General features: G+C 46.5%; 1 protein-coding gene across 8 annotated transcripts in view; it reads left to right on the plus strand.

The window, feature by feature from the left end:
- The first annotated feature begins 358 nt into the window (after positions 1–358).
- Positions 359–26013, plus strand: part of LOC310830128 (RNA binding protein fox-1 homolog 1-like) — a 41338-nt gene continuing 15683 nt past the window's right edge. For 2 of the 8 annotated variants that reach the window (XR_014557485.1, XM_083709762.1), the window contains exons 1-4: positions 397–614; positions 13911–14132; positions 24809–24949; positions 25781–25834. Coding sequence is in view for 4 of the 8 variants with exons in the window: in XM_083709762.1 (XP_083565888.1) it covers positions 528–614; positions 13911–14132; positions 24809–24949; positions 25781–25834 (504 nt within the window). In the remaining 4 variants the exon portion in view is untranslated. Of the gene's footprint in view, positions 615–12681; positions 12795–13910; positions 14133–24805; positions 24950–25780; positions 25835–26013 lie in introns of those variants that run through there. The other 6 variants (XR_014557486.1, XM_083709763.1, XR_014557487.1 and 3 more) reach the window with 4 other exon arrangements.

Genomic DNA, 26013 nt, shown 5'->3' on the forward strand with positions numbered 1-26013 from the left:
ATTTAAAATGCATCTCTGGGTTATTTGTGGGGCATAGGAATTCGTTCATTATTTCCCCCCAAAAAATATAGTCCTGCCCCCCACAAGGTCTGAGGGACAGTGGACCAGCCCCCTGCTGAAAAAGTTTGCTGACCCCTGTTCTACATTGTCCGGCACATCCCAAAACATCCCAATACAAATGACCCATAAGCAGCCCCTCAAAAACTTGACAAATCATGTGGAACTTGCAGCATCGGCGTGGTTGGATGACACAGAAATGGAAAGGCCATGTTTGCCTCCATACCTCGTGTTGACTTTGTGCCTCGTAAAATTGCACGTCCCTGGCGAGACCGTATCCCAGGGCAGATGCTTTTTGCTCAGGCAGTTTTTGACGGGAGCTTGTGTTCTCAACAGCTGTTGGCGTCTCTCAATGGCACCGTCCCATCTGCCACTCAGCACTCCCTCAGCTGGTGCCAAAGCCGTTTGGACAGAGGTGCTTTTGACTCCTTTTGGGACTGGGTGGTTGGGCCCTGACTTTATTATGTGCCATGCTCTCCCCTCCAGCTGTGGTTTTGCACCCCTACAGCCTGCCTGTCTACCCGCCGGCACCCCAGTGTTACTCCGGGCTGGTTCAGGTACGACTGTTTGTCTTCCTATCTATGCATTCGAGTGTGTTTGTGTGTGTGTTTGTGTGTGTGTGTGAGAGAGAAATGGAGTGAGATTTGTGTCATTGACAGGGCCCAGCTGCGGCTGGCTGGTGGTCTTGAGGGGGGACAGCTGATAAAGACTCCCGCAACGATAAATCCCTTCGTTCCCGGCGAGTTATTTTTACAGAATTGCTCAGAGAAAGTCCTTTCCTTGTAAGGGGAGAGATATTCACGGCTCCGGTGGGAAACGCGGAGATCAGTCCATTTTGTACCTGATTCCGTGGGTTCTGTAGAGCAGATGGACTCTGTCAACGGGAAGGCCTTCAAACCTAATGGGAGAAGTCTCTGTGGATTTAAATTACGTGCCGGTTTAAAATGGTGGTGTCATAAAACAGCTTCAGACTTTGGTGGACGCAGCCAGATAAATCCGAAAGGAGAGGAAGACCTTACATGTGAATAAAGAGAAGGGACAAACTCTGGCAACTGGCTCTCTCTAGGGGGCTCACTGTCCACAAGCCTTTAAGCCCCCTAAGCTGACAGTGGCTTCCAGGTTCTTTATAATGTCACACCATATCTGAGTCCTTCTGAGTGAAGGGTCATTTCTGGTACAGTGGTACCTCGGTTTAAGAACAGCCCTGTTTACGAACGATTCGGTTTACGAACTCCGCAAAACCAGAAGTAGTGTCCTGGTTTACAAACTTTACCTTGGTCTAAGAACGGAATCTGAACAGTGGAAGGGCACCGGCGGCGGGAGGCCTCATTAGGGAAAGCACGCCTCAGTTTAAGAATGGTTTTGGTTTAAGAACGGACTTCTGGAACAGATTAAGTTCGTAAACCTAGGTACCACTGTATTCTTGTAGGGAACAATACACAGGTTAACATGAATGCTCCAATCTACCTCATAGGCTGGGTACATACCATACATTTAAAGGCCCGCCTCACAATAATCCTGGGAACTGTAGTTTACAGAGCTACAATTCCCAGAACCCTGGATTCTTTGGAGGGCAAATGTGCTTTAAATGTGTGGTGTGTAGTAAGCAGCCAGAGACTTTATCCCTGCTCCGGCTGAATGTCTTGGAAGAAAGGTGGGGCACGTGTGAATAATAATAATAATAATAATAATAATAATAATAATAATAATAATAATTTTACTGAGCAAATGAAGTGGCATTTGCAGGCCTAGCAAAAGATATTTTGACACCCGGTTGGTTTCACCACATGGGTGGTGCACCTTAAGATCTCACATGGTTATGCTGAGGTGCAACCACATGAACTTTGAGCTACTTCACTTGTGCCCTTAACAACATGGCTGCCCTCAGCAACTGCATGCGCTGCTGGGCAGGCCCTCTGTATTTTGCACACTGAGAGGAATGACACAGCTTCCATGTTTTCACTTCTTTCCCCTCTTTGTGTTTTTGATTTTTGTGTGCATTATGAACGTTGGTGCACAAGGGACAAAGGATTTAAAGATGTGTGGCCAAAATGACAAAGGCTGAGGTTCCTGCAGTATGATTTGTGGCTGACAGTTTCTCTCTGTGCCCCTCATCTGCTGAACAGTACGGCCGAACTCCCAGTTTATTTTCTTAGATATTTTTTATTGAAGTTTTCAGGTTTTACATTTCCACATGAACATATTTCATTATACACATATATTCAATGACTTCCCTCCTTCCCATTCCAAGGTTCTTTTAATTTACCCATAATTCCTGCATATTCTTGTATATCCATCTAAAGCACTCCCCCCATTTTACATCCCTTTTAAATATGTTATACTGCTGAATTTACCTTAATACTGCCAGCGTTTTCAACTGTGTACAGTTATTTTCCACCTACTTAAAATATAATAATTCTACTCCTCTTTAAATACTTCTTCTTCTTATTCTCTTATTCTGCTAACTGCTTATTCTATCATATTAAGTTGCCAATCCTCCTTCCTAGGGACCTCATTCACCGTCCATTTTTGGGCTAACAAAATCCGAGCCACTGTTGTCATTCCTAACAGGAATGCCTCTGTTTTTGGAGGGGCACATTGTTTTAAACAATTTTTTCATCTCATTATATATCATCTCCCAATATTCTTTAACTTTTTCTGCATGCCCACCACATGTGAAAGAAGTTTAAACTCCCAGTTTATTTTCTTTTATTTTTGTAACCAGGGGCACCAACTATAGGGGGTGGAAGGGACTCTGGCCCCCTCAATATTTTTGGGCAGGGGGCTGAGCCTCCCCCACCACTGACAGGCGGGGGCTTGTGTGCCAGGGGGAATTCTGGGCTGCCTCAGTGTGGTGTGCAAGTTGGTGCCCCTTTTTGTAACTACTTTTTTTAATACCACCTTTTCCACCGCAGCTTTAATAAGTGCTCAAAGTCACACACAGAAGTGACTTGTTTCGCGAGCAACCTTGAACACTAGACGGTAGTAGATTCAAACCCATGAAAAGACACAACTTAAAAAACAAGACAACAAAACTACGAGTCATGAGTCAACAAAAGCAGAATATGAATGTCTGTTTGGAACAGCAGCAATGATAAACTGTGGCGCAACAGAGGCATTTTGGTGTCTGAGGTAAAACAACAACAACAACACCAAAATGGCTGGTGGTAATCAATGCCATGATTGATAATTGATCAATAACTGACTACAGTAGAACCTTGGTTCCTGAACTTAATCCATTCTGGGAGTCCGTTCGACTCCTGAAACGGTTTGGGGACCAAGGCGCGGCTTCTGATTGGCTGCAGGGGCCTCCTGCAGCCAATTGGAAGCCACGCCAGATGTTTGACTTCCAAAGAACGTTCGAAAACGGGAACAATCACTTCCAATTTTCGATTGTTCGGGAGTCGGAACGTTTGCCTCCCAAGGTCTTCAGGAGCCGAGGTTCCACTATATTTTCTGCCAGTACCCCCCCCAAAAGACCTGACCTGAGAGGCCCCCTTTTCGTGTGCCATTAAAAGTTTACAAATGATCAGTTGTTGCTTTAGTATAGGGAGAGGGACAGGACACCCGCTTTGTGATTTTCTGCCTCATGCATTCATAATATCTCAGGCGGCCCTAATTGCCAACCGAAAACCTGGCAGAACAGAGAATCTTTCAATCTTGACAAGCTTTCTAAATATTTGCATCTGTCATTTCACACATATTGTGAGAGGTGCGAAAATATTCTGGGGGGAAATTGCAGGGGAAATCCTACTGAAGTATATTTGGCAAGGAATAAGCTGATACAAACATCAGTGCTCATCCGTGGCTGGAATAAAAAGTATTCCAGATGATATGTAGGCTGGGGCTTTGTCAAAAAGATCTAACAGCTTGGTAGAACCTCTGCACATATGGATCTGGCATGAACAAGGCATGATCACAAACTGTAGAATTCAAAGTGGGACTGCTGTATTTATTTCTTTATTATCTTTGAAACTGCTTAACATTTCAAAAAGCTTGGATTGATATATATACTGAAAACCAACCAATATATTGTCAAAAGTATTAAAACACAACCTAAAACGAATAAGACAACAATTTGCAAACACATACATATATGCTGTAAGCTGCCCAGCGTGGCTGGGGAAACCCAGCCAGATAAGCAGAGTATGATGATGATGAGGAGGAGGAGGAGGAGGAGGATTGTTTCACATCAGACCATCTGCAGGAGTATCTTTGCTCATTCCCTGAATTGGTGAGGCTCCTTTGACAACAATGAGAAACTGAGCCTTTAGTGTCATTGGCCCAGTCCTGTGGAACACCCTGCCACTAGAAATTCTGTGGGTGCCCCCTGTGCCAACTTTTAAACACCTGCTTAAAACTTTTCTATTCTGCCAGGCTTATGCAGGCAATTAAGAGTACATCCCCTCATAGATGTCTATTGCTGTTTGCATTTAATTTATTTTTGCTTTTAACTTGGTCTTTTTCACTTCCTATGATTTTATTGTGTGGTTTCATGTTTTTATATTGTTGCAAACTGTTGTGAGATTATATATATATATATATATATATATATATATGTGTGTGTGTGTGTGTGTGTGTGTGTGTGTGTGAATGATTCAGTGGAATAGAAGTATTTATTATAGGTAAATAAAATAAATGCAAATAAAAAGGAAACCAGAGGATTCTAACATGTAAAACTGGGTCCAAACCTGCCTGAGCAAAAGGGCAAGCCTTCACAAGACCTCACAAGCAAGCAACTAATGATTGCTGCTTCATGTATAGCAAATAAAGGACTTTATGAGAACGAGACTGGTGGCCTCCCTTTAGCAGGGGTGCCCAAACTTTTTTCAAAGAGGGCCAGATTTGATTAAGTGAATGTGTGTGAGAGCAGACCAAAGTTGTTGAGCTTTTTAAAGGATTTGACCCCAATAAATAAACTGCCACAGGGGCCGGATAAAACCTGCCAGGGGGCCGAATTAGCCCCCCTCCCCAAAGAGACTTTGGACATGCCTGCTTTAAGGTCTTCCATATTCCCCTGGTGTGGCTGTGAGGAACAGCTCAGAAAATTTCCCTTCTGGTTTGATTCACTGCATATTAGGTAATTCCAGAGCCTTTTTGCTGGTCAAGTGAGTAGTCTGAAGACAAACGTTGAGTTAGTATCAGTTGGCTGAGCCCTTACTTTGTAGGCTAGCGGCCACACCAAAAGCAAGGCTACCTCTTCTCCTTCCTTTCTTAGGGCACAGAAAACATACTAAAGCCCTGAACCTCAATAGTTTGGGACCAGGTCTCTTGTAAGCCGAATAACTGAAACTGGGACAAATACTACCCTCCCTGCCACCAAATCCTGCAACTTACCATATTTGTCCATGACAGGAGTCTAAGTGGGGTTGCTATAGTTTCCCCAGGTGATTTAAGTACTGGATGGTGTGGCAAAAAAATTATCTTGACGTTATTTCTATGTCAGCTCCAATGTATTGGCTGGATTACTGAAATGTGCACCAGTTGTGACAGGCTCTAGTTGCAGCTAACATGTCAAGATGTGAGGAGTCACCACCCAGGTGTGTCCAATTCTATGTCTGCAGATCCACTGCAAGAGTCATATTAAAATAACAGTAATTTTCATGGGAACGTAACCCGCTGCTCCTTTTTAAAGCTGTTGACAGTTCATGAGAGACCCTGTTCATTTTTTAGCATCACGGTACATAGGAAGTTGCCTTTAGCTCAACAAATATTGTCCACTCTGACTGGCAACAGCAGCTGTCCAGGGTTTCAGAGAGAAGGATATTTCCCATTGCCTGCTATCTGAGTCTTTTAATCAGTGGTGTTGAACCTGGGAAATTCTGCATGCAAATTCTGCTGCAGAGCTGTGGCCCTTTAAATAGGCCCCAAACCCGTAAACCTTCTGCCATGGGGGAAAATCTTATGATTTAAGTTCCCCCTCTGGACACTGAGATCCAGCTCCAAGGTCCTTCTGGAGGTTCCATCACTGTGAGAAGTGAAGCTACAGGAAACCATGCAAAGGGCCTTCACAGTGGTGACCCCCACCCTGTGGAACGCCCTCCAATCAGATGTCAAGGAAATAAAAAACTATCTGATTTTTAGAAGACATCTGAAGGCAGCCCTGCATAGGGAAACATTTTAACATGTAATGTTTTATTATGTTTTTACAGTGATACCTCGGGTTAAGAACTTAATTCGTTCTGGAGGTCCGTTCTTAACCTGAAACTGTTCTTAACCTGAGGTACCACTTTAGCTAATGGGGCCTCCTGCTGCCGCCGCGCAATTTCTGTTCTCAACCTGAAGCAAAGTTATTTACCTGAGGTACTATTTCTGGGTTAGCGTGGTCTGTAACCTGAAGCGTCTGTAACCCAAGGTACCACTGTATATATGTTGGAAGCTGCCCAGAGTGGCTGGGGCAACCCAGTCAGATGAGTTGGGTACAGATAATAGCATTATCCTCCTTCTCCTCCTCCTCATTATTATTACTCTTATTTTTTATTAACTTCAGAGAAGCTCAAAAGTGGCTTGCATTTATTTCGTTCCCTGTCATTGGGATGGGGGCTAGAGGAGAAACTATCTACAGAAGTTTTTTTTGGTTTTTGTTTTTAAAATACAAGGCTAACCTGGCTTCCTGCCAAAGGCACCTCAGCAATCCCTGGGCCTCAGAAAGATCCCTTGGGACTGGAGAGAAAATATATTTATGACGCACCCCCCCAATTCGGGCCCCTCTTGGGCTGTGACTGACAAGAAGGTGCTGTTTATGAAGTGGAGCTATTTATAAGACCTGAAAGTGGAGCCAGCATTGATAAGAAATGGCCTCCCGGGGGCTGCTTAAACGACCCAGTGGTGGTGACGAGTGTCTGTGATTTGCACAGTGATGGGACAGGACGGTAGTGCATAAACCCAGGGAACAGGCTGGAAGGCTGGAAAATTTCAGCTGGTTATTTACTCCCTTTGTTTCCTAAATGAGGAAAAGAACTTCATGGGAGACAGGTGGCTTTTTAAAGCGCCTGACACTCACTCTCTCTCACACACATGAGTAATCTGCTCCTCAGATCAGAAGCACTCTCTCTGACATGTCTTCTCATGTGCAGCTCAAGCCTTTAGCTCCAAAGGGAAGAAAAAAATATTTTGCACTCAGGTTTTTAGTGAAGGGCACCCAGTCTTGGAAACTTTGCTTCGCAAAACTGTCAAAAGTGTCCTAATTATTGCAATGCTAGATGGCATAGGATGCCCTAAGCTCCTTCAGCTGTGGGGAGAGGAATTCATGGCGAGGGGAAATTTATCTCTTGATGCTACCAAACTCTATGCTCTTCAAGGGAGCCGGACATATTCCCTCCCATTCAGTGTGTTTAAGGCAATTTTAAAGCAGGGGTTACGAAGAGTCGGACACGACTAAACGGCTAAACAACAACAACAAAGCAGGGGTTGATAACTTGTCCTTCCAAGGCTGTTGGGCTCCAACTCCATCAGCCCCAGCTAGCATAGCTCTACAGGTTAACCACTCCTGTTTCAAAGCATCAGCCTGGGTGGGAAAGCCTAAAACAATATCTGAAAAGTGGCCCGAGATTTTAGAATATTAATGCAGGATGGAAAGCGAAAGAACAAAGGGAAAGTGCACTCCATGTAAAAACTGCAGAGTTGTGGGTGTGAGAGGAGGCAAGGATTAACACACACCCTCCCCTGGCTGCTATTTACCCTACAGGAGGAGAAACATAAGATACAGGCAAGTGTAGTTTGGCCCGATAGTGATACAGTTGAGGCACTAGTTAGTTTCTCACACAAATGGAAATTCTGGAGCCCCATCTGTCTTGCAAGTTATTCCCTCTTCAGAAGAACAGCCAAATGCTCATTTCACCTATATTTTATATGGTTCTTTAATTTAGCACTTCTCCTGAACTCTTGGGCCTGACATCTCTTTCTGAAGCTGTAACCAAAGTCCCACAAAATGCATTGGCTGGAACTTTTGTTTTCTTTTCATCTGGAGAGTATATTGCTTCGGACAATGGGCGAAGAGTCCTCCTTTTTAAAATGCCTCCCCTTCTGCTTTCTATATAACTTGTTTTATTATTACAAGATCTCTCTGATACCAAACATGCCCTCCAACATTTCTCCGATGAAAATAGGGCCGTTCCATTCCGTAATGATAATTTCACTATGTATACCCCACACATTTTACTGGGTTGCCGCAGCCATTCTGGGCAGCTCCCAATATATATAAAAACATAATAAAACATTGAACATTTTTTAAAAAAAACCTTCCCTATATTGCCTTCAGAGGACTCGTTGAGGGGCAGGAGCTTGGATGACTCCATACCCGCCAACATTTCCCCAAAGAAAATAGGGACATCCTAAGGAAATTGGGACATTCTGGGATCAAATCAGAAACTGGGATGGCTTCTCTAAATCAGGGACGTCCCTGGAAAGTAGCGACACTTGGAGGGTCTGATCTAAGAACATAAAAAGAGTCTTTTGGATCAGGTCAATGGCTCATCAAGCCAAGGAGATGCTTTGTGGGAATTTTCCATGTTACGAATTTGGTGTATCTGTGATATGGAGGGGTGTTCAGTTATTGAGTCCCCAAATGTTGTCTGCAGTGCCGCAGCACAGACCCAGATTTCCCACTCCAGTGACAACTCTCTATTTACCGGTATTTGCTGTATTTATGTAAGGCTGGCTAGTAACCCTGTTCTACAGATAGCTCACTAACATACAACGATAAAACGCTATCAAAATGCAATGGAATAAAATAGCAAAATCATAAAAGGATAACTTGCAGCCTAAACATTTTCAGCAGAGAGAATAAAGCCAGATGACTAAAAAATAAATAAATTTACACGGCACATAAACCGAGGCTCAGTGCATGAAAATCACAGTTTGTTTTTAAGGCTTGGGAGAATAAAAATAGTCGTCACCTGGCAATAAGCAGCCACTCTGATTTGTTTATGAGGCGATTATGTGACAATGAGCTTTCATCTTCCATTCATCCTGATTTGCTTGTGCGGTTGTTTATACGTCTTCTTAAGTCATTCATTCATTCCACACTTTTCAGTGCATTTCCCTATCTCTATCTGAACGCCTTAAAAAGTGGATTTGCTGTGCAAGAGCAACAGAGCGCTTTAATCCACTTCAATAGTGCAAACTTAAATCACTCGGTATGCACCTCAACCCCTCCCACATGGCACCTAGAATGACCATAAAGAAGGCGAGAGCCTCTTTAAATATCTCAAGTTAAGGGTAGGTATAAGTGAGCCAAAGCAATCTTTCAGACATCCTGGCTCCAAATCAATAAAGGCTTTAAAAGCTAAGATCATCACTTTGAATTGGGCCCAGAGCCATGGAAGCTGATAAAATGTTGGTGTCATCACGTGATGTAGATGTGAGCAAAGTCACTTAAATAACACAGATGGAGTCCAGGAAGCAAAGTTCAAGGGAACTGAAAAGCTGGGAGGGGAAAAGACCAGTGTATGTTTCGAGGAGAAAGAGAGATTTTGTCTTTCTTAGTTCAGGCCTTGTACATAGCATGAAGACATTCAACTAAACATACAGAAGAAAACCCTCCCGGAACTACGTAGGCAGTCAGAGTGTGTGCTACAACGGTAATAATAATAATAATAATAATAATAATAATAATAATAATAATAATAATTGAATTTACTGTATTTTTCTGTGCATAAGACTAGATTTTTTCCTAAATTTTTGAAGTTTAAAATAAGGGGTCGTCTTATACACAGATAGTGCATAGTGCATTTTCTTAATTTTGAGTCCCCACAAATAAGGGGTGTCTTATACACGGGGGCGTCTTATACACAGAAAAATACGGTATATACCGCCCTATACCTGGAGGTCTCAGGGCGGTTCACAGAGCAAAATCAAAATCAAAACAACAACCCAATAACCCCCTCCCCCCAAAAAAACCACATTATAAAAGGGCATACAATGTCAACCAAATCAACCAAAGGCCTGGTTAAAAAGGAACATTTTTGCCTGGCACCTAAAGGTGTACAATGAAGGCGCCAGGCGAACTTCCCTGGGGAGAGCATTCCACAGACAAGGAGCCACTGCAGAGAAGGCCCCGTTCTCATATTGCCACCCTCTGCACCTCTCGAGGAGGAGGCACACGAAGAAGGGCCTCAGAAGATGATCTCAGGGTCTGGGAAGGTTCATATGGAAAGAGGCGGTCCTTGAGGTATTGCGTTCCTGAGCCCAGTAAAGTTCATGTCACTCTGCCTGGTTGCTAAGCAATACTTCCACCCCTCTTGGTTAGCTGTCTTTAACACTAACAGAATTAGCACTTATGTAAGAAGCTGAATGATCCCTGCTGATGCACTTCCAACAGGAATTGGCCAGTCCAAGCAAACCATCTTGCAGCCCTATTTTGAACCACCTGACGTTTCCACACCTTTTTCGAAAAGTGCATTGCAAGAAACTAAATGGGGAGTAGCGAAAGCATGGGTAATTGTGGCTAGGATCCAGTTATGGCCGTGGCTGGGCAGATCAGCAAAGGTCTCGGTTTCTTCTACACTGTCTGATAGGGCCAGCCCAAGCATGAGGCAAGGTAAGGTGACTGCCTCAGGCATCAGGATCCACAGGGGTAGAAGATCACAATGTAGATCTTTATTCTCTGCCCCCCCTTCCTGATGCAGATCTTCACTCACCCCTTTTTCCCTGGCAGGGAAGTGGGTGCCCTATGTGCCAAAATGCATTGGGCCGGCCCTACTGTCTGGTAGGACATTGGCATGTTCACATAAAAGCTTCCCATCCCATCTCTTGCAAGCTCTAGCAAAGGAGATGTGTGGGAATTGAGGCTTTTGAAGATAAAGTCTGATCTGATGCAAGGATTTTGTGCTTCAGCCCTCCTCAAGCATCGTTCTTCACAGGAGAGGTAGAAATTCACTTTGGCAGACAAATCCCACCATTCACAGCATATTTAAAATATCATTTAAGAAAAAAAAACAGAAGCTTTCCTTCTGGGTTTAGTAATGGAAGATATCCCCAAAAGTATGAAAAATATATTCCTATAAGCAACAGCAGCTGCCAGGACCTTGATCGCAAAAAAATTGGAAAGGGGAAGAAGCCCAGCAATAAGGGATTGGCAGAGCAAATTTTGTGAATTTATAAATACAGTATGGCAAAATTGACCGCAATTATAAGAGGAAAATCAAATCAAAAAATAATTTTTCTTTTTTTTGTCTTTGATGTTTACTTTTTGTTATCTTTGTGGTCTTTTTTTCTTGAGAAAACCTAATAAATATTATTATAAAAAAATAAAAATAAAGAAAGAATGGAGTTGCGTAAAGGAATACATGGAAAAACATGGTTTTGGTTTTAAAATATTGATATGAAGTCTAAGATATCGCAAGGAGAAGTGACAGAGTAATAGGCATAACAGAAACGGTGGTATAAGATAGTGCAAGAACACGACGAGTGAAGTAAAATTTAAAAGGAAAAGTCACATATGGGTGGAGGGAAGTCATTTTTACTGTTTTTATGTCATCTTAGTTTGTATTGATTATCTGATATGTTGATATTTGAAAAAAAATAAATTCACAGCACATCTGTGTGTGCATTATTGCAAATTGTGCCAACAGTTGTACGACTTCCAGGGACTGTATGAGGGCATCAGGGACCCATAGTCAAAACAGAGCCTCCCGCCAAGGATTTTGTCAATCACTTATCTTTTTAACCAATTGAATACGTGTAAATGCATTTGCATCTCACCAAAACCTCAGTACAAAAGATTTCTGCATTGCAGGAGGTTGAACTAGGTGATGCTAGTCCAAATATTTCATTCTGTGATTCTATAAATGCCTTTTTGAGATGTTGAAAGAAATGTGAGATAACATACAAAAGCTATCACGTAACGCTTGAAGGAAATTCCACCTTCAGTAGTTCCTTTTCAAATCCCAGCTGACACAGTGGTGCACCAGAACCAAAACAGCATCATTGTGTATGCGTGTGTAGTGGCTACTGTTTGGGACCAGAACAGGGAAGTTCTGGGTTCAAATCCCCACAGCTCTGAAGCACGCCCTCCCACTCACTCTCACCCTATCATAATGGGGATGGGCAGAAAGATACACAAGCCCTTTGGAGAAAGGGTGGGAGAAGATTAGAATGTAATACATGTGACTTTAACTCTCAACCCCGCCAGTTAATCAACTCAAGCTTTTCTTGATTAATCCTCCTAATTAAGCAAGCTGAAACATGTAGCCCAAATTAAAGCCCTTTGTGCTAACAGGAGCATCGTTTGCTTTCTTCAGTCTGAGATGCCAGTACACACCCTCAGATTCCTAATATCTTCATACTACCGATGTATAAACAACCTGGTCCCTTCTAGGACTAAGCCCTTGTGCTCAGATTAATCCTTGCCCCTGCCGTTGGGACAGGTGGGGCAGGTGCGTGGGCCACAGGGGCTGAGCCTGCCTGCAAACTGCAGATTCCAGCGAAATCTTGCAGCTGTCTTTCTTCTTTATCTGCAGCCGGTTTTTTCCCCCCCAAAAGCCCCCAAACAGCTGAAAGACAAAGAGAGACGGTCCAGCAACTCCAAATAAGGGCTGAGGAGGTGCTGATAAGAGGCTGGCCAATGGGAGAGCCTGCGCCTGTTGCGATTTCTCCCCATTGGCGGAGGGGAAAGCACAAGGGATGCCTTTATAGTCCTGGGCCAGGGGGAGAGATAGGGTGTGCGCATTTTTCCTGAGCATCTTATCCCGGCAGAGACTCTGGAAGGTGCTAAGGGATGGGGCCTGTTGGCGTAGGTGGGTGAAATCTTGCAGGCTGCCTCATTATGTTAAATTGGGGTGGGGTTTGGCTTGAGAGCCTGAGCTCCCATATAGGGGGAAAAAAAGGAGTGTAATTGGTTCAGGCAAGAGCAGCTGCGAGATGAGACTCCGGGGTCCTCTGGGAGGAAGGAGTGGGTTGCTTATCAGGTTAAAGGTAAAGGGACCCCTAACCGTTAGGTCCAGTCGCGGACGACTCTGGAGTTGCGGCGCTCATCTCACTTCATTGGCTGAGGGAGCCGGCATACAGCTTCCGGGTCATGTGGCCAGCATGACTAGGCTGCTTCTGGCGAACCAGAGCAGCACACAGAAATGCCGTTTACCTTCCCGCCGGAGCGGTACCTATTTATCTACTTGCACTTCATGCTTTTGAACTGCTAGGTTGGCAGGAGCAGGGACCGAACAACGGGAGCTCACCCCGTCATGGCGATTTGAACCGCCGACCTTCTGATCGGCAAGCCCTAGGTTCTGTGGTTTAACCCACAGCGCCACCTGCGTCCCTGCTTATCAGGTTAGGGGTGGGTTAGAAGTATGTCTTTATTCCTGTATTGGAAAGACAACTAGTCAGGATAACGGGAGGCCTGGGTTTCCTGCGAACAGGAATTGTGGAGAAAAGAATTTATTAGTGCTGGATTTTAGGGTATTGGGGATGAATGATCGGGACCTCCCTGATCCAGCTCTCGCCTCCACCCATATCATTGGACTACCTTAGGCATTTTTCTCTTTCTCTTTCTCTTTCCATTCCCTGCATGCTTTGGATTATAATAGTGTCCTACCTCACAGGGGTGTTGTAATAGTTACTGATACAATGTCTATAGGTCCCTGAGGGAGGAGAGCTACATACTATTCTGATACGTTGTCTTTGGGACAAAGGATACTGAAAAAGTCTGGAAAGGAGAGCAGCGTATTAGGAAGGTGGGTGGACGTGTTGTGAGAGAGGAATTGGTGTTTAGCAGTTGCAGGGATGAAGATCAGTGGCCGAGCCTGCTCTATCCCCAGTCCTGTTTGATTCTGGAAAATGGCTGCGATTGCTCCTCTCTTATTCGCTGCTCGCAGCTCCTAACTTTGTTGTCTTTCTGCTCTTCCTGCCTTTAGGGTAGTCCAGATGCAGCGGTACCGCCAGCAGATGCCATGACACAGACGTTCCCAGCTCAGTACCCTCCGCCGCCACCCCAGGCCCGGCTGCCTCCACCGTACCATCTCCACAGCACCCCTTCAGAGTACCCATCCCCAACAGCACCAGATCACAGCCTTCGTATCTTCCCCGAACAGGGAACAGCTGCGCCAGAGCCCCTGCCTCTGCCCCCACCGCCTGCGGTAAGTGATGGCTGAAGGTCTGGCTGGCTTCACTTGGGCAAATGGATGGGGAATTGTGGGTGGTTTGGGGGTACGGTATTTTTTATTTCGAGGGGTGTGTTATGGGTACCATGCATCGTAATGGCCCTGATTCCATTTGTAACATTCCTCCGAAATTGTTCAGGAGCTGGTTCAAGGATCTGGACCCCCCTATTTGTTATAGGAAAAAACCTGAATGCAGGAAAGAGCTTGCACCCCAACAGAAGCTGTGTAGGGCAGGGCTGATTTTTCTCCAGGAGCCTCAGTTCCAGGGTTCTCTGGGAAAAGAGTGACATCTCTTGGGGGTTTGGTGTTCGGCAGGTGGGTTTTCTGAAAGGAGAGGGGGATCTTGGGATTTTAGAATGAGAGTAGATTTAAGACGGGTGTGTGCTGGGCTTGCAGGACTTCGCGTGGTCACAGTTCACCACGGGGGCTGCTTTTAGCCCTTTGGGTTCTCAGGATTGAGCCCTGACACCTGTGAAGCATCTCTAACCATGTGCAGAGAGTGGCGTGTTTTTCCACCCTCATGCCGTGAAGCAAACCATTACCAACTCCTACGTCTGAAAAGTTAGAGGGGGGGAGAATGGACTCCCAAAGCAAAGGATAAATATTCTGCGACAGGCTCAGATACCGAGGCTGTTCATTTTAGAAAACGGAACACAGGAGAGGCACCAGATTTCTACAAGAGGTTTTGTGTGTTTTTGTTTCTGTGCTCGTCTGTTTGGACCTCCCTTGGCCACAGCCCCCAAATCTTAGAACAAACAAGGAGAAGTGCCTCTGAGCATATGTAGAATGTGCTTTTGGTCAACTACTAAACAACTGATGCTTGTTGACAGCAGAGAGAGAGAGAGATTCAGATTCATGGGACCTAATAGTTATCCCCCACCCCAAAATAACCACTGCCCTTTCCTCCTTTACCTACACCAGACACCCCCAAACTCAGCCCTCCAGATGTTTTGGGACTACAACTCCCATCACCCCTAGCTAACAGGACCAGTGGTCAGGGATGATGGGAATTGTAGTCCCGAAACATCTGGAGGGCCGAGTTTGGGGATGCCTGACCTACACTATTGGAAAAACTAGTTCCTATCAAGACTCTACCTATGGTTCTTTCCAAACCCATTTTAGTAGCTCCTTATAGATCTGTTTTCCCTGGTTTTCTCTTGCAGCGATCCCCTTCGCCATCTTGTAAGTGCTCAATTTTTACTCTTCCCTCATGGCTGCATTGTGCCTGAGCGCAGGACTGGAATTTATCTCAGTACCAGTAAAGGTTGGCTGAGGTTTGAGGTGGCCCTAGGCACAATGTCTTCTGCTAAGCCCCCTCTTATGTTGGTTCGCCCTGATGGTCTTATCTGATATTGGTAGCCACGGCCAGGTGGTTTGGGGCTGCCATTTTACATTCCCATGATGCCCCTGATGTAGCATCATTCCAGGACATTGAGGGAAATTAAAAATGACAGCTCCAAGCCATCTGGGGTGGGTGGGTGGCCCTGGGCAGGTATTAGTTCAGCTAATTGCTGCCCATGTCCTGATGTTGGGCCTAAATGCCAGGGAGCCTCTTCTTCCCCTCCAGATACAGAGGAGCTTTTTCCTGAAATAACAACATGTCTTTTAGGGACATCATGTGATGTAACATAGCTCTCCCACTGGAATTTCCCAAAGTTAGACTTCTGAGGAAGGACAAGATTAGCGCGAGGAAGAGAGACCAATGGATATTCTTCTTTTTTGGGTGGACCAGAGGCTTTAATAAAAAAGGAAAAAGCACTTGCACACAGAGATGCTGACACAGCCATCTCTTCCTCTAGATAATAATTGAGAGCAATGGAGGCTTCCCTCTGCCCCACTTTCTCTCTGATGCTACGTAGGCAAGTGTGTAGGAATTGTGAGGTGATCATAGGGGCTAGAGACATCCCTACTGATGACTTCCATTTCTTTTCATGCCAGTCTGTGCTGCAGAGACCAAGGGCATCATTTTCTTTCTCTGCTCCCAGTTGCAGAATCACACCATGCCTTGTTGGTTTCTTACCTCTGCATACATTTAGGAGGAAAGTAATCAAATTCCGAATGTGGGGAGTTTCTTCATGGAGAGATGTGTCATGGAGTAAGATCTTTCTGACATGTCAGAAACTCCCGAGCTTCTGTTTTCAATTGCGCCGTGTTGAATCTCCCCAAGATGTTTCACTATTCTTGCCTAAACTCTCTCTCGCTTCTCTACAAATCACCCAGATGCCTTAGCTAAGCAGGAAACACCATATTCACAGCAAGCTGAGGTCAAATATGGTAGCAATTTTTACTGTGGTAGGAGAAACAGGAGTAAAGTGGTACCTCAGGTTAAGTACTTAATTCGTTCCGGAGGTCCATTCTTAACCTGAAACTGTTCTTAACCTGAAACATCACTTTAGCTAATGGGGCCTCCCGCGGCCGCCGCTGCCGTGTGATTTCTGTTCTCATCCTGAAGCAAAGTTCTTAACCCGAGGTACTATTTCTGGGTTAGCGGAGTCTGTAACCTGAAGCGTATGTAACCCGAGGTACCACTGTATTATTCACCTGGGTACACACCACACATTCAAAGCACCTGCCCAAAGATTCCTGGGAACAGTAGCTTACACATCACAGAAGTACAGCTCACAGAAACATTAGTGAACTCCAGTCCGCAGGATTCTTTGTGGAGAGGAGAATATGCTTTGTGGAGAGGGGAATATTGTGTATGGTGTGTGAGAGGAGATCACGGCTGCTTTGATCTGCTGCTGTGCCACACAGAACCAAGCCAATGTTTGGCATAGCGTGCCTCTGAACCTGAACTTGTGGTTTGGCTCTCTCCAGACTAACCCCAAAACCAGGTTTGTAGAGAAAAGAACAGGTCTATTATAAATCGCACCCACACCATATACTACTTTAATGGTCATGATGCCCCCCCACCAAGAATAATGGGAACTGTAGTTTGCCAAGCGAGCTGAGAGTTAACAAACTACAGTTCCCATTATCCTTTGTGGGGGAGCCATGACTGGGAGCACAACAGGGCCTGAGGGTAGCTGGACGCTGTTCAGAAGTGGTGGGGAAGGGAGTACATGGCACAACAGTTTCATATTATGTGAGCTCTCATGCTTGGTGCCCACACATAGGAGCATGATGGACTGGCAGTCATTCTGAGGCGATAGAAAGCACTCCACCACATAGGTTTATGGGGAAGGTGGGCAGAGGGGAGAGGAAAACCTACCTTTAAAAAACAAAATGCCTTCCTGCAAGTAGGATATTAGCACTGTTAAAAGTTGCCGGATTAGAACCTCTCTTTTCTCTTCGGTGTGCTAGGTTTCATATTTGCATGGCTTCCTTTTTAATAAAAGAGAGCACTCCAAAATGACACCCACACCCCTCAATCTGAATTAGTATGGTCCACTTTGGCACCTCAGGATTATGCCACCTTCTTCCGCTGCATGTGTAGACCCAGCCTTACTGCTCATGCAGAAATCGAGTCACACGGGCAGGACATTGTTGTGGAAGGTTTCAGATTAGAACAACTCCTGACTCTTGCTCCAAAGGAAGCAGGGTGAGGCCCACTTCTCCCATCATATGCATTAGGGGAATCTGCCCCTCTTTCCCCCACCCTTCAGGGCAACGGCTTCCTCCCTCCTCTCGCCTGAGCCAGTGACCCTCGAAGAGATGGCCTCTCTGCCCATATTGGGTAACACGTTTTTTCGCCGGCCAGGACAGCTGCGCCGCACCCCCTATCAGATTCCCTATTTTCTCTCTCCCCTTCCCCCCCCACCCCGCCCTCAAGTTTCACCATCTTTGCTGGCAGCTGTTTATCTCCACATGGGAGACAAGTGGTGTGCTGCTGATAGCCTCATCTCAAGGACACTGTGCCCTCCGAGAGACTGTAAACAGAGAGGGCTCAAGACAATTTGGCGCCCGAGGCAAAAAAATAAATAAACCCTGACGGATTCCCTTTCCGTTCCCTGGTGGCGGCAGTAGTAGTAGTAGCTCTTATTGACCACCACCACCAATTGTCTAAAGTTTAGCTTCCAAACTGACAGTTGGCTGCTTTCCAATGGCACCCCAAAATCTACCACGTGAGGTAAGCCTTAGAGTAGGGCTGGACTAACAAATGCTCTCCCTCACAGAGTCCTGTGCCGTCGTCCCCTGCCTCCGCCCCCCCAAAGTTGCCATCTGTCCAGAATTTCTTTTTTTTAAAAAGAACTGCATAAGCTGTAGAAGTCAACAGGTGAAGTTTTTCTAGGGACAAAAAACCCACCATCACCTGCTGATTCCTGCAAACCAAACTGCTGTTTAGGACGCAGCTGCTGGGGTCGATAAATTGGCAGCCCTACTTGTCAATCCAGCATCTGGTTGTTTCACGTCCAGGCAAACCCTCATCTTTGGTTCTCTCATGCAATTATATTACAAATTATCCCACAAGCTCTAATCCGGCTTGGCTATCTGCCTCCAGCTTCCCTCCTCGGCCACAGTTGGGGTTGACACCTTTCCCTCCCTCCAGCCCTGTTCCTCTGCCCCTAAACATTTTGTGAATCTAAGTTTGGCCTCACTGAGGGGCAGTATTTCAATGTGAGTAGGAAAATGAGAGTACCCCAAAACATTTGTTTTTGGAAAAAAGCACTGATAATAATAAGAATTAATGGTTGCTTTGGTCTTCAGCCTGACAATACCTGCCTTTCGAAGGAGCCCTTAGAACAGGCATCCCCAACCTGCGACCCTCCAGTTGTTTTGGCCTACAACTCCCATGATCCCTAGCTAACAGGACCAGTGGTCAGGGATGATGGGAATTGTAGTCCAAAACATCTGGAGGGCCGAAGGTTGGGGACGGCTGCCTTAGAACATATTTCATTATCTGATGTTGAATTATAATGTTCAATTTCACATTGCTTACTGTGTCCAGCTCTGGGTTGTTACCACCCCATGTATATGTTTTCTAGCTCACCTTACTTCAATTGCAGGTGCTTCCACTCTTCTGCTTCCAAGGTGGGCAACACAAAGGCTAAATTGGAGGAGTGGGGAGCTTTTTTTTTTTAGCTCATTCCCTAGTGGAGAGCCTTCCGGAGTGGGAGGCACAAGAGGGAGATGGGTGGGGCCAGAGGCTGTGGGTCTTACCTTTGGCGCAGTGCGATTCATTCCGTCTATGCCTGTATTTCCCAAGTGGGTAATAATGCGGCAGCTAGACTGGTGACTGGGAGTGGCCGCCAAGACCATATAACACCTGAAAGACCTTCATTGGCTCCCAATACGTTTCTGAGCACAATTCAAAGTGTTTGTGTTGACCTTTAAAGCCCTAAAAGGTCTTGGTCCAGTATACCTGAAGGAGAGTCACCTCCCCCATTATTCTGCCCGGACACTGAGGTCCCTCTCTGAGGGCCTTCTGGCGGTTCCCTCCCTGCGAGAAGTGAAGCTACAGGGAACCAGGCAGAGGGCCTTCTCGGTAGTGGCACCTGCCCTGTGGAATACCATCAGATGTCAAGGAAATAAACAACTATCTGACATTTAGAAGACATCTGAAGGCAGTCCTGTTTAGGGACGTTTTTAATGTTTGATGTTTTAGCCTGCTTTTAATATTCTGTTGGGAGCTGCACAGAGTATCTAGGGAAACCCAGCCATATGGGTGGGGTATAAATATATTATTATTATTATTATTATTATTATTATTATTATTATTAATTTGTTTGTTATGCCCCCTGGGCAGCGCTGGAACCATCTGGGGGCATTAGTAGCATCAGGTGCAATTGGAGAACATTGAATAAAAATATAGGGGTGGTGGAAGCATAAAGAAGAGAAGAAAATTTTGAAAACGTTTGTACATGTTTCATTTGTTACCGCCACGTTGGGCACCATTGCAGGACAGTGGCAGTGTCTCCCCTGGATCTGATGGTTGTGCTGGAGTCAAGGGGTTTTCGATTTCAAACTTCAAGGTGTCTTACTTACAAAACATTTTCTTTACTATGTTGTAGGACATAGGTAAAGGTAAAGGGACCCCGGACCATTAGGTCCAGTCGTGACCGACTTCGGGGTTGCGGCTCTCATCTTGCTTTATTGGTCGAGGGAGCCGGCGTACAGCTACCGGGTCATGTGGCCAGCATGACTAAGCCACTTCTGGCAAATCAGAGCAGCGCACGAAACACCGTTTACCTTCCCGCCAGAGCGGTACCTATTTATCTACTTGCACTTTGACGTGCTTTCGAACTGCTAGGTTAGCAGGAGCAGGGACCGAGCAACGGGAGCTCACCCCGTCGCGGGGATTCGAACCGCCAACCTTCTGATCGGCAAGCCCTAGGCTCTGTGGTTTAACCCACCGCGCCACCCGCGTCCCTCTAGGACATAGGTAGAAATATATTGTAGATACATAAAAGAACACAAATTTGTCACTGTGTCTTTCTGTTTGCTCACTTAAAGAAGTTGGATTTTAAGAGAGGGTGCTGAGTAGTGGGTTTCCCCCCTCCCCTGAAAAGGGGGTGGTAGGCCAAATAAGTTTGGGAACCTCTGGTCTATGCAAAAGTCAAAGCGGTGTCTCTGCAGCCCTCACCCTGCCAAGCAAGAGGCAGCCTCGCCGTTCCAGGACAGCCCAAAAGTACCTGTGGAGTTTACCCTCCCGCCAGAGTGGTACCTATTTATCTACTTGCACTTTACCTGTGGAGCAGGGCAGGTGAACCATGTGGTCTGGGGAGGGAAAGTGTTGTTTGGGAGGGGTGCGGCTTGGGGAGATCCCCATGGGTCAAACAGAGGCTGCCACCACTATCTTATGGGCATGAGTTTCCCCAGCCCTGCTTTAATGTCTGTATGTGTCTCTCTTCTCTCCCCCCCCCCCCACCTTCTCTCTCTCCCTCTGCTGGAAAGCCTTTGCTAAGTGCCAACTGCCAAAGGATTCCTGGTCTGTAGCATTTCCTACCCCCCACCCAATGACTGTGTCTTTCCCGGACTAGGGCCTTTTCCTGGGGGTGTTAACAGCGACGGTTCGTGGACCTCTCCCATCAAGCTCAGGTTTTTGTCCCAGGCATCTTGGACATCCATCACGTTTCTCTTGTTCTACTCTCATTAATACATATGAATAGTTAACCTCTTACTCACTGTGCAACTGCACCTGCCTGTCTTCTCAGCCTGACACCTCCCCGCCCTTACCACTCCTGTGCATTTGACCCTTCCAGCCAAAATCGGGGAGGTTTTAATCCTTGTTGAACTTGTCTTTATGAGCAAAGAGTCTGCGTAGCATTTGATGGATGTATCCAGCTTTTTTTGGGGGCGGGGAGTTGTGGAGTGTATTGCCAGGGTGGGGGGTGGGACGACAGAGGGTTGTGGGTTGGGGAGGAAGCGGCGAAAATGGAGGACTGGCTACTGCCTGGTGGATTGTTTGCATTTGCGAGTGGCTGGAATCGCGTGTCTTGTTTTTTTACTAGCAACATGAGGGTGCTCCTTTCTGCGGGTGTGGCATGCTCAGAGGCTGGCACACTCCCGGCACAGCCTGTAAGCATGCTGACACAGATCGGGCGTATTGTAGAGCTCTCCACAGGTCCCACAGATACCACTGTTTATTTTGGAAGGGCTGTTGTAGCTCAGCGGTAGAGCATCTGCCTCGCTTGCAGGTGGTCTCGGGTTCGGTTCCTGACATCTCCAAGCAGCACAGAGAGAGACTTCTGCCCGAGAGAGCCGCTGTCGATCAGGGTAGACATCACTGGCCTAGATGCACCAATGGCTCACACTCGGTTTAAGGCTTCTTGTCTCTAAAATGGAATGTCTGCATGTGGACAGGCTGAGGGCGTGGATCATTGCCAGCAGAGACTCCTAACTTTCGCTGGGGTGGAGAGCAGTGGGTCAGAGCGAGACACGCACGTTAGCAAAAATTGTCCCTGGGCATCGGTGTACATGCATGCTTCTTCCTCGTTTCTTCTGAAGATTGTTCCCCTCTAGCAATTTGTCTCAGAGACCAGTTGCTTTGAAAACAAAAGGAGGTTTCGGCCACAGAAGTGGCCAGGAGAAAGGGCTTAGAGGAATCTTTATCTGAGACCAGTTCCCTCACCACCATTGATTCCCAGGGACCGTGCTCGAATGAAACTTTCCTGAGCACCACCAAGCTGGAAAGGCAGCTGGTGAGAAGCATTTCCTTAGCAGAGAGAAATGGAGGGGAGGCGAAAGTAGCCTCTCCTCAGCACTATTTCTCTGCTTAAAACACACAGCCTCCCAGGGCTACTTTTCATTTTCATTTTTAAAGGGGCTCTATTGGTATACCAAAGGTATAGGTAATGGCTGGACGGAGTCTTAAGTTGTGTGCCCCACATGTTCTTCCAATGCGTTGGGGGTGTCACCTGTACCCCTTTCCTGTGTCTGGACTGTACCATTGTAGATGGGAGCTAAGAGCTCACATGATGGAATGCTTATGAAAACCCAACAAATCGCCACACAGAGGAAGTTCGATGGTGCGAAGAAGGATCCTAGCCTTCCTTCCTTCCCCACTGGATAGGCTAGTTTTCTTTGAGCATGAATGCACTGCTCTTAATGTGCAAGATTGCATGTGGGAGCTTCCCATCATGCGCCGTTGACATGGCAGAGTCCAGACACAGTTTACGGCCTTATCTGCCGTTTCTAAGAACAAAGCCACAGAGCCCAGGCTTCTTTGGCGATTAGCAGGTCAACAGTGAGACTTCGTGCAAGGAGGTGCTAGGTGGTAGCACATGCCCCAGACAGGGTCTTCCCCCTCTTTGCCAGGCTGCAGCAGGAATTTCAAAGACAAGTTCAACTCTGTCCCCCTGCCGGATTAATTGCTTCTCTCAGGCTCTTCTCCCCCCCCCCCTTTGGCACTTAAAAGACATTGCAAGAGAGGCTCCCCACACCTCGGACGTGGCCTTGGAATGTTGCATCGTGGTGATTGCATCGTGAGTCGAGGGGGACCATCTGCATGGAGAAGAGGGGTGGTGGTGTCCGGTTTGGGGTCCCCCAATCTTCTCCACAAGGTTTCTGTGAATCGTGCCCTCTCTCACCTGGCCCTGCTTCTTCTCTCCACTAATGTCCTTCTGTGTGTTGGTTTGTGTCCATCTTCTCCATTAACCCAAGCCAGAATGTTTTGCTGATGCATTGGGACATCTGTTTTTCCCCTTCTGGTTGACCAGGAAAATCTTGGGAAGAAGAAGATTGGCCCCATCTTCCTTGCAAAGAGAGTGGATCTAATTTTGGGGGTGGGATTGGGTAGGAAACAAGGAGGGGATCTGGCCCCCTCTCTTCTGAACTTTCATGCCAACGGACAAGATAAACAAAAATGACCAAATGAATTAGCAATTGTGTGAATTGTTTAAGAGTAAATATAGCAGATGGGGGGCCCCAGCCTTGAGCAGAATTCTGGCAGGGGAGCTTCAGAAATGGATCCTGCCTTTCTCACTTGCTATTCACACAATTGCAAAATGTGCGACAGGTGTCACATTGAGTTGGCCTCCCAGTTTCACATGAATCCTTCTGCAGATAAATATACCAGCTCTTGCTGGACAGCACCACTTTAGGTTTCAAGGGCAAAGGAGTTCATTGACTGACTTCCCCCCTCCATTTAAGAAAATTTTTCTGCATATGCGGTGCTGGCATGCCAGGCAGAAAAGCAGGCCAAAAAAACCCCTCCTCTTTGATCTGCTTTCCCCCCCCCCCAAGGGGAGTGAGTCCAGTTCTTGTTTATAAACTATCTGAGAGAACACCCATACATCTAAGGAGCTTCCACTTGAACCTGAAATGGTGCTGTCCCAGGAAGATTGCACCATTATTATGGTTATGTATTCATCTACTATACTGCCTTTCTGCTAAAGCACTTAAGGTGGTTCCTGTTTTGAAATAATGGTATACAAGGTAATAGAGAAATGGTATGAAAGGAAAAGAGGAACGGGGAAGGAAGCAGTAAATAAGTCAATTTGGGGATTTCATAGTCTCTCACGATTTCGCTCTACGAGCAGATTGGCCCTTGCTTTGTCTAAAGCAACCTTTCCCAACCTGGTGCCCTCCTGATGCTTTGAACTACAACTCCCATCAGCTTCAGCCAGCATGGCCAATGGTCAAGGATGATAGGACTCTGAACCCATTACACATCTCCTTGGCCACTGTGAGAGCAGAATGCTGGACCAGATGGGCCTTTGGTTTGATCCAGAAATGGTCCTTCTTATGTTCTGGCTGGTCAGAAGAATGGATAGTACTAAGGCTAGACAGAGCGATAGTCTGACTCAGTGTGAGGCAGCTTCAGATGCGCAACGTTGGGATGATGCTGGTTGCTGGCATCTGATGTCTTGGACACCACTTTCACTACACACATATACACAGGCCACACCTGCTTGCTTTCTCCTGTACAAAGATCAGAGCAACAGAGTAAACGTACTACAAATATGCTGCTGAATATCCCCCTACCCCATGGTACCCAATTTCCTCCCACCCCATCTTGGCAACAGTTAGACTCCATAGACTGACTTTGCCACACTGAGAGTCTCTGCACATCCTCAAGACCACTTGCACATGAACTGGAGAATGCCCATTGTTGGAACTTGCCCAGCTCTGACCACCTTGTTCTGCCCTTGGCACGACTTGGGAGTGTTATACTACATGCCCTCTGTGCAAGTGTTGCAAGGGGAGGGTTGCCTCAGTGGTGTTTGTGATCCTGCTTCTTTTCCTCCTTGCCCCACCCCTCCCCACAGCAGCCGGAAGAAGCCCCTGCGCCTGAGCTGTCCCCCGAGGCAGAGGAAGCAGAAAGCAGCGAGAACAAGGCCCAGCCCAAACGCCTGCATGTGTCAAACATCCCCTTCCGCTTCCGTGACCCAGACCTGCGGCAGATGTTTGGGGTGAGTCTTTCCTCTTTCCTGCTTCCCTCCAACCTGAGTCATGTTGTGTGATGCTTTTGTATGCATTGATCTTTTAATTCATCCTCCTCACGGGTCTCTAGAGTAGGGAAAGTTGAGGGCTTGGTCTGGAGTGGGTGTGTAAGGGCCCTTCAGCATCAATGGGCCCTGGGCTGCTGCCCAACATTGCTGGATGTTGATGCTGTGGTGCCAATCCCAGCACTTTGCTGGATTTGGAGGTCTGGGGTGGCATGGTCATATTGCAGGGGTGCCTGAATCCAGTGGCATAGCGTGGAGGAGGGGGCCCACAGAGGCGGTTTCCCCAGGAGCAAAATTGTCAGGGGCACAAAATTTCAACACTTGGTGCTGCACTCTTCTGTTGCTGGGTTCCATCAAAAATGGCTTCTCTATGTGAACCAGGAAGTGACCTCTTCAGACAACAGAACAGCTCTTCTTTTCTTATCTCTGCAGCTGCAAACTCTCATGTTATGTCACTGGCTCAGTATGTAGCCCTCTAGATACTGTTAGATTCCAACTTCCACCAGTCCCAGCTGCATGGCCAATGGCCAAGGGTGATGTGTGTTGTAGTCCAACAAGATAGGGAAGGCCACAGGTTCTCCACTGTTGCCACATGGAATGCATAAGGAGATGCAGGTGCCATATTTCTGCTCAGGGATAAGTTGTGTATCCAGCCATGCTGGAGGATGGCTGACTTGTAGGGGAAGCACTAAGTTTTGTATTAGACACTGTCATAAATTCATTACGCACGGTTTCTAGGGCAACAGGCTGTGTATTGTCTGTGTCAAAGACTGACTTTTCTCCTTTCCCCCCTAGCAATTTGGAAAGATCTTGGATGTGGAGATCATCTTTAACGAACGTGGCTCCAAGGTATGGAAATACTAGCTGCCAAGAAGGAGTGCAGAGGTGTGTGGACAAGGAAGTCGGGGTCTGCTGGGCAGAGCTGAGCAATTTCTATGCCAGGGATGGGAGACCTCTGCCCCTCCAGACATTGCTGGCCCATAAATTCCATCGTTCCTGGCCACTGGCCTTGCATCTTGAGGGCCACA

The sequence above is a fragment of the Podarcis gaigeae genome, assembly GCF_964106915.1.
Source record: "Podarcis gaigeae genome assembly, chromosome: 13".
NCBI lineage: Eukaryota > Metazoa > Chordata > Lepidosauria > Squamata > Lacertidae > Podarcis > Podarcis gaigeae.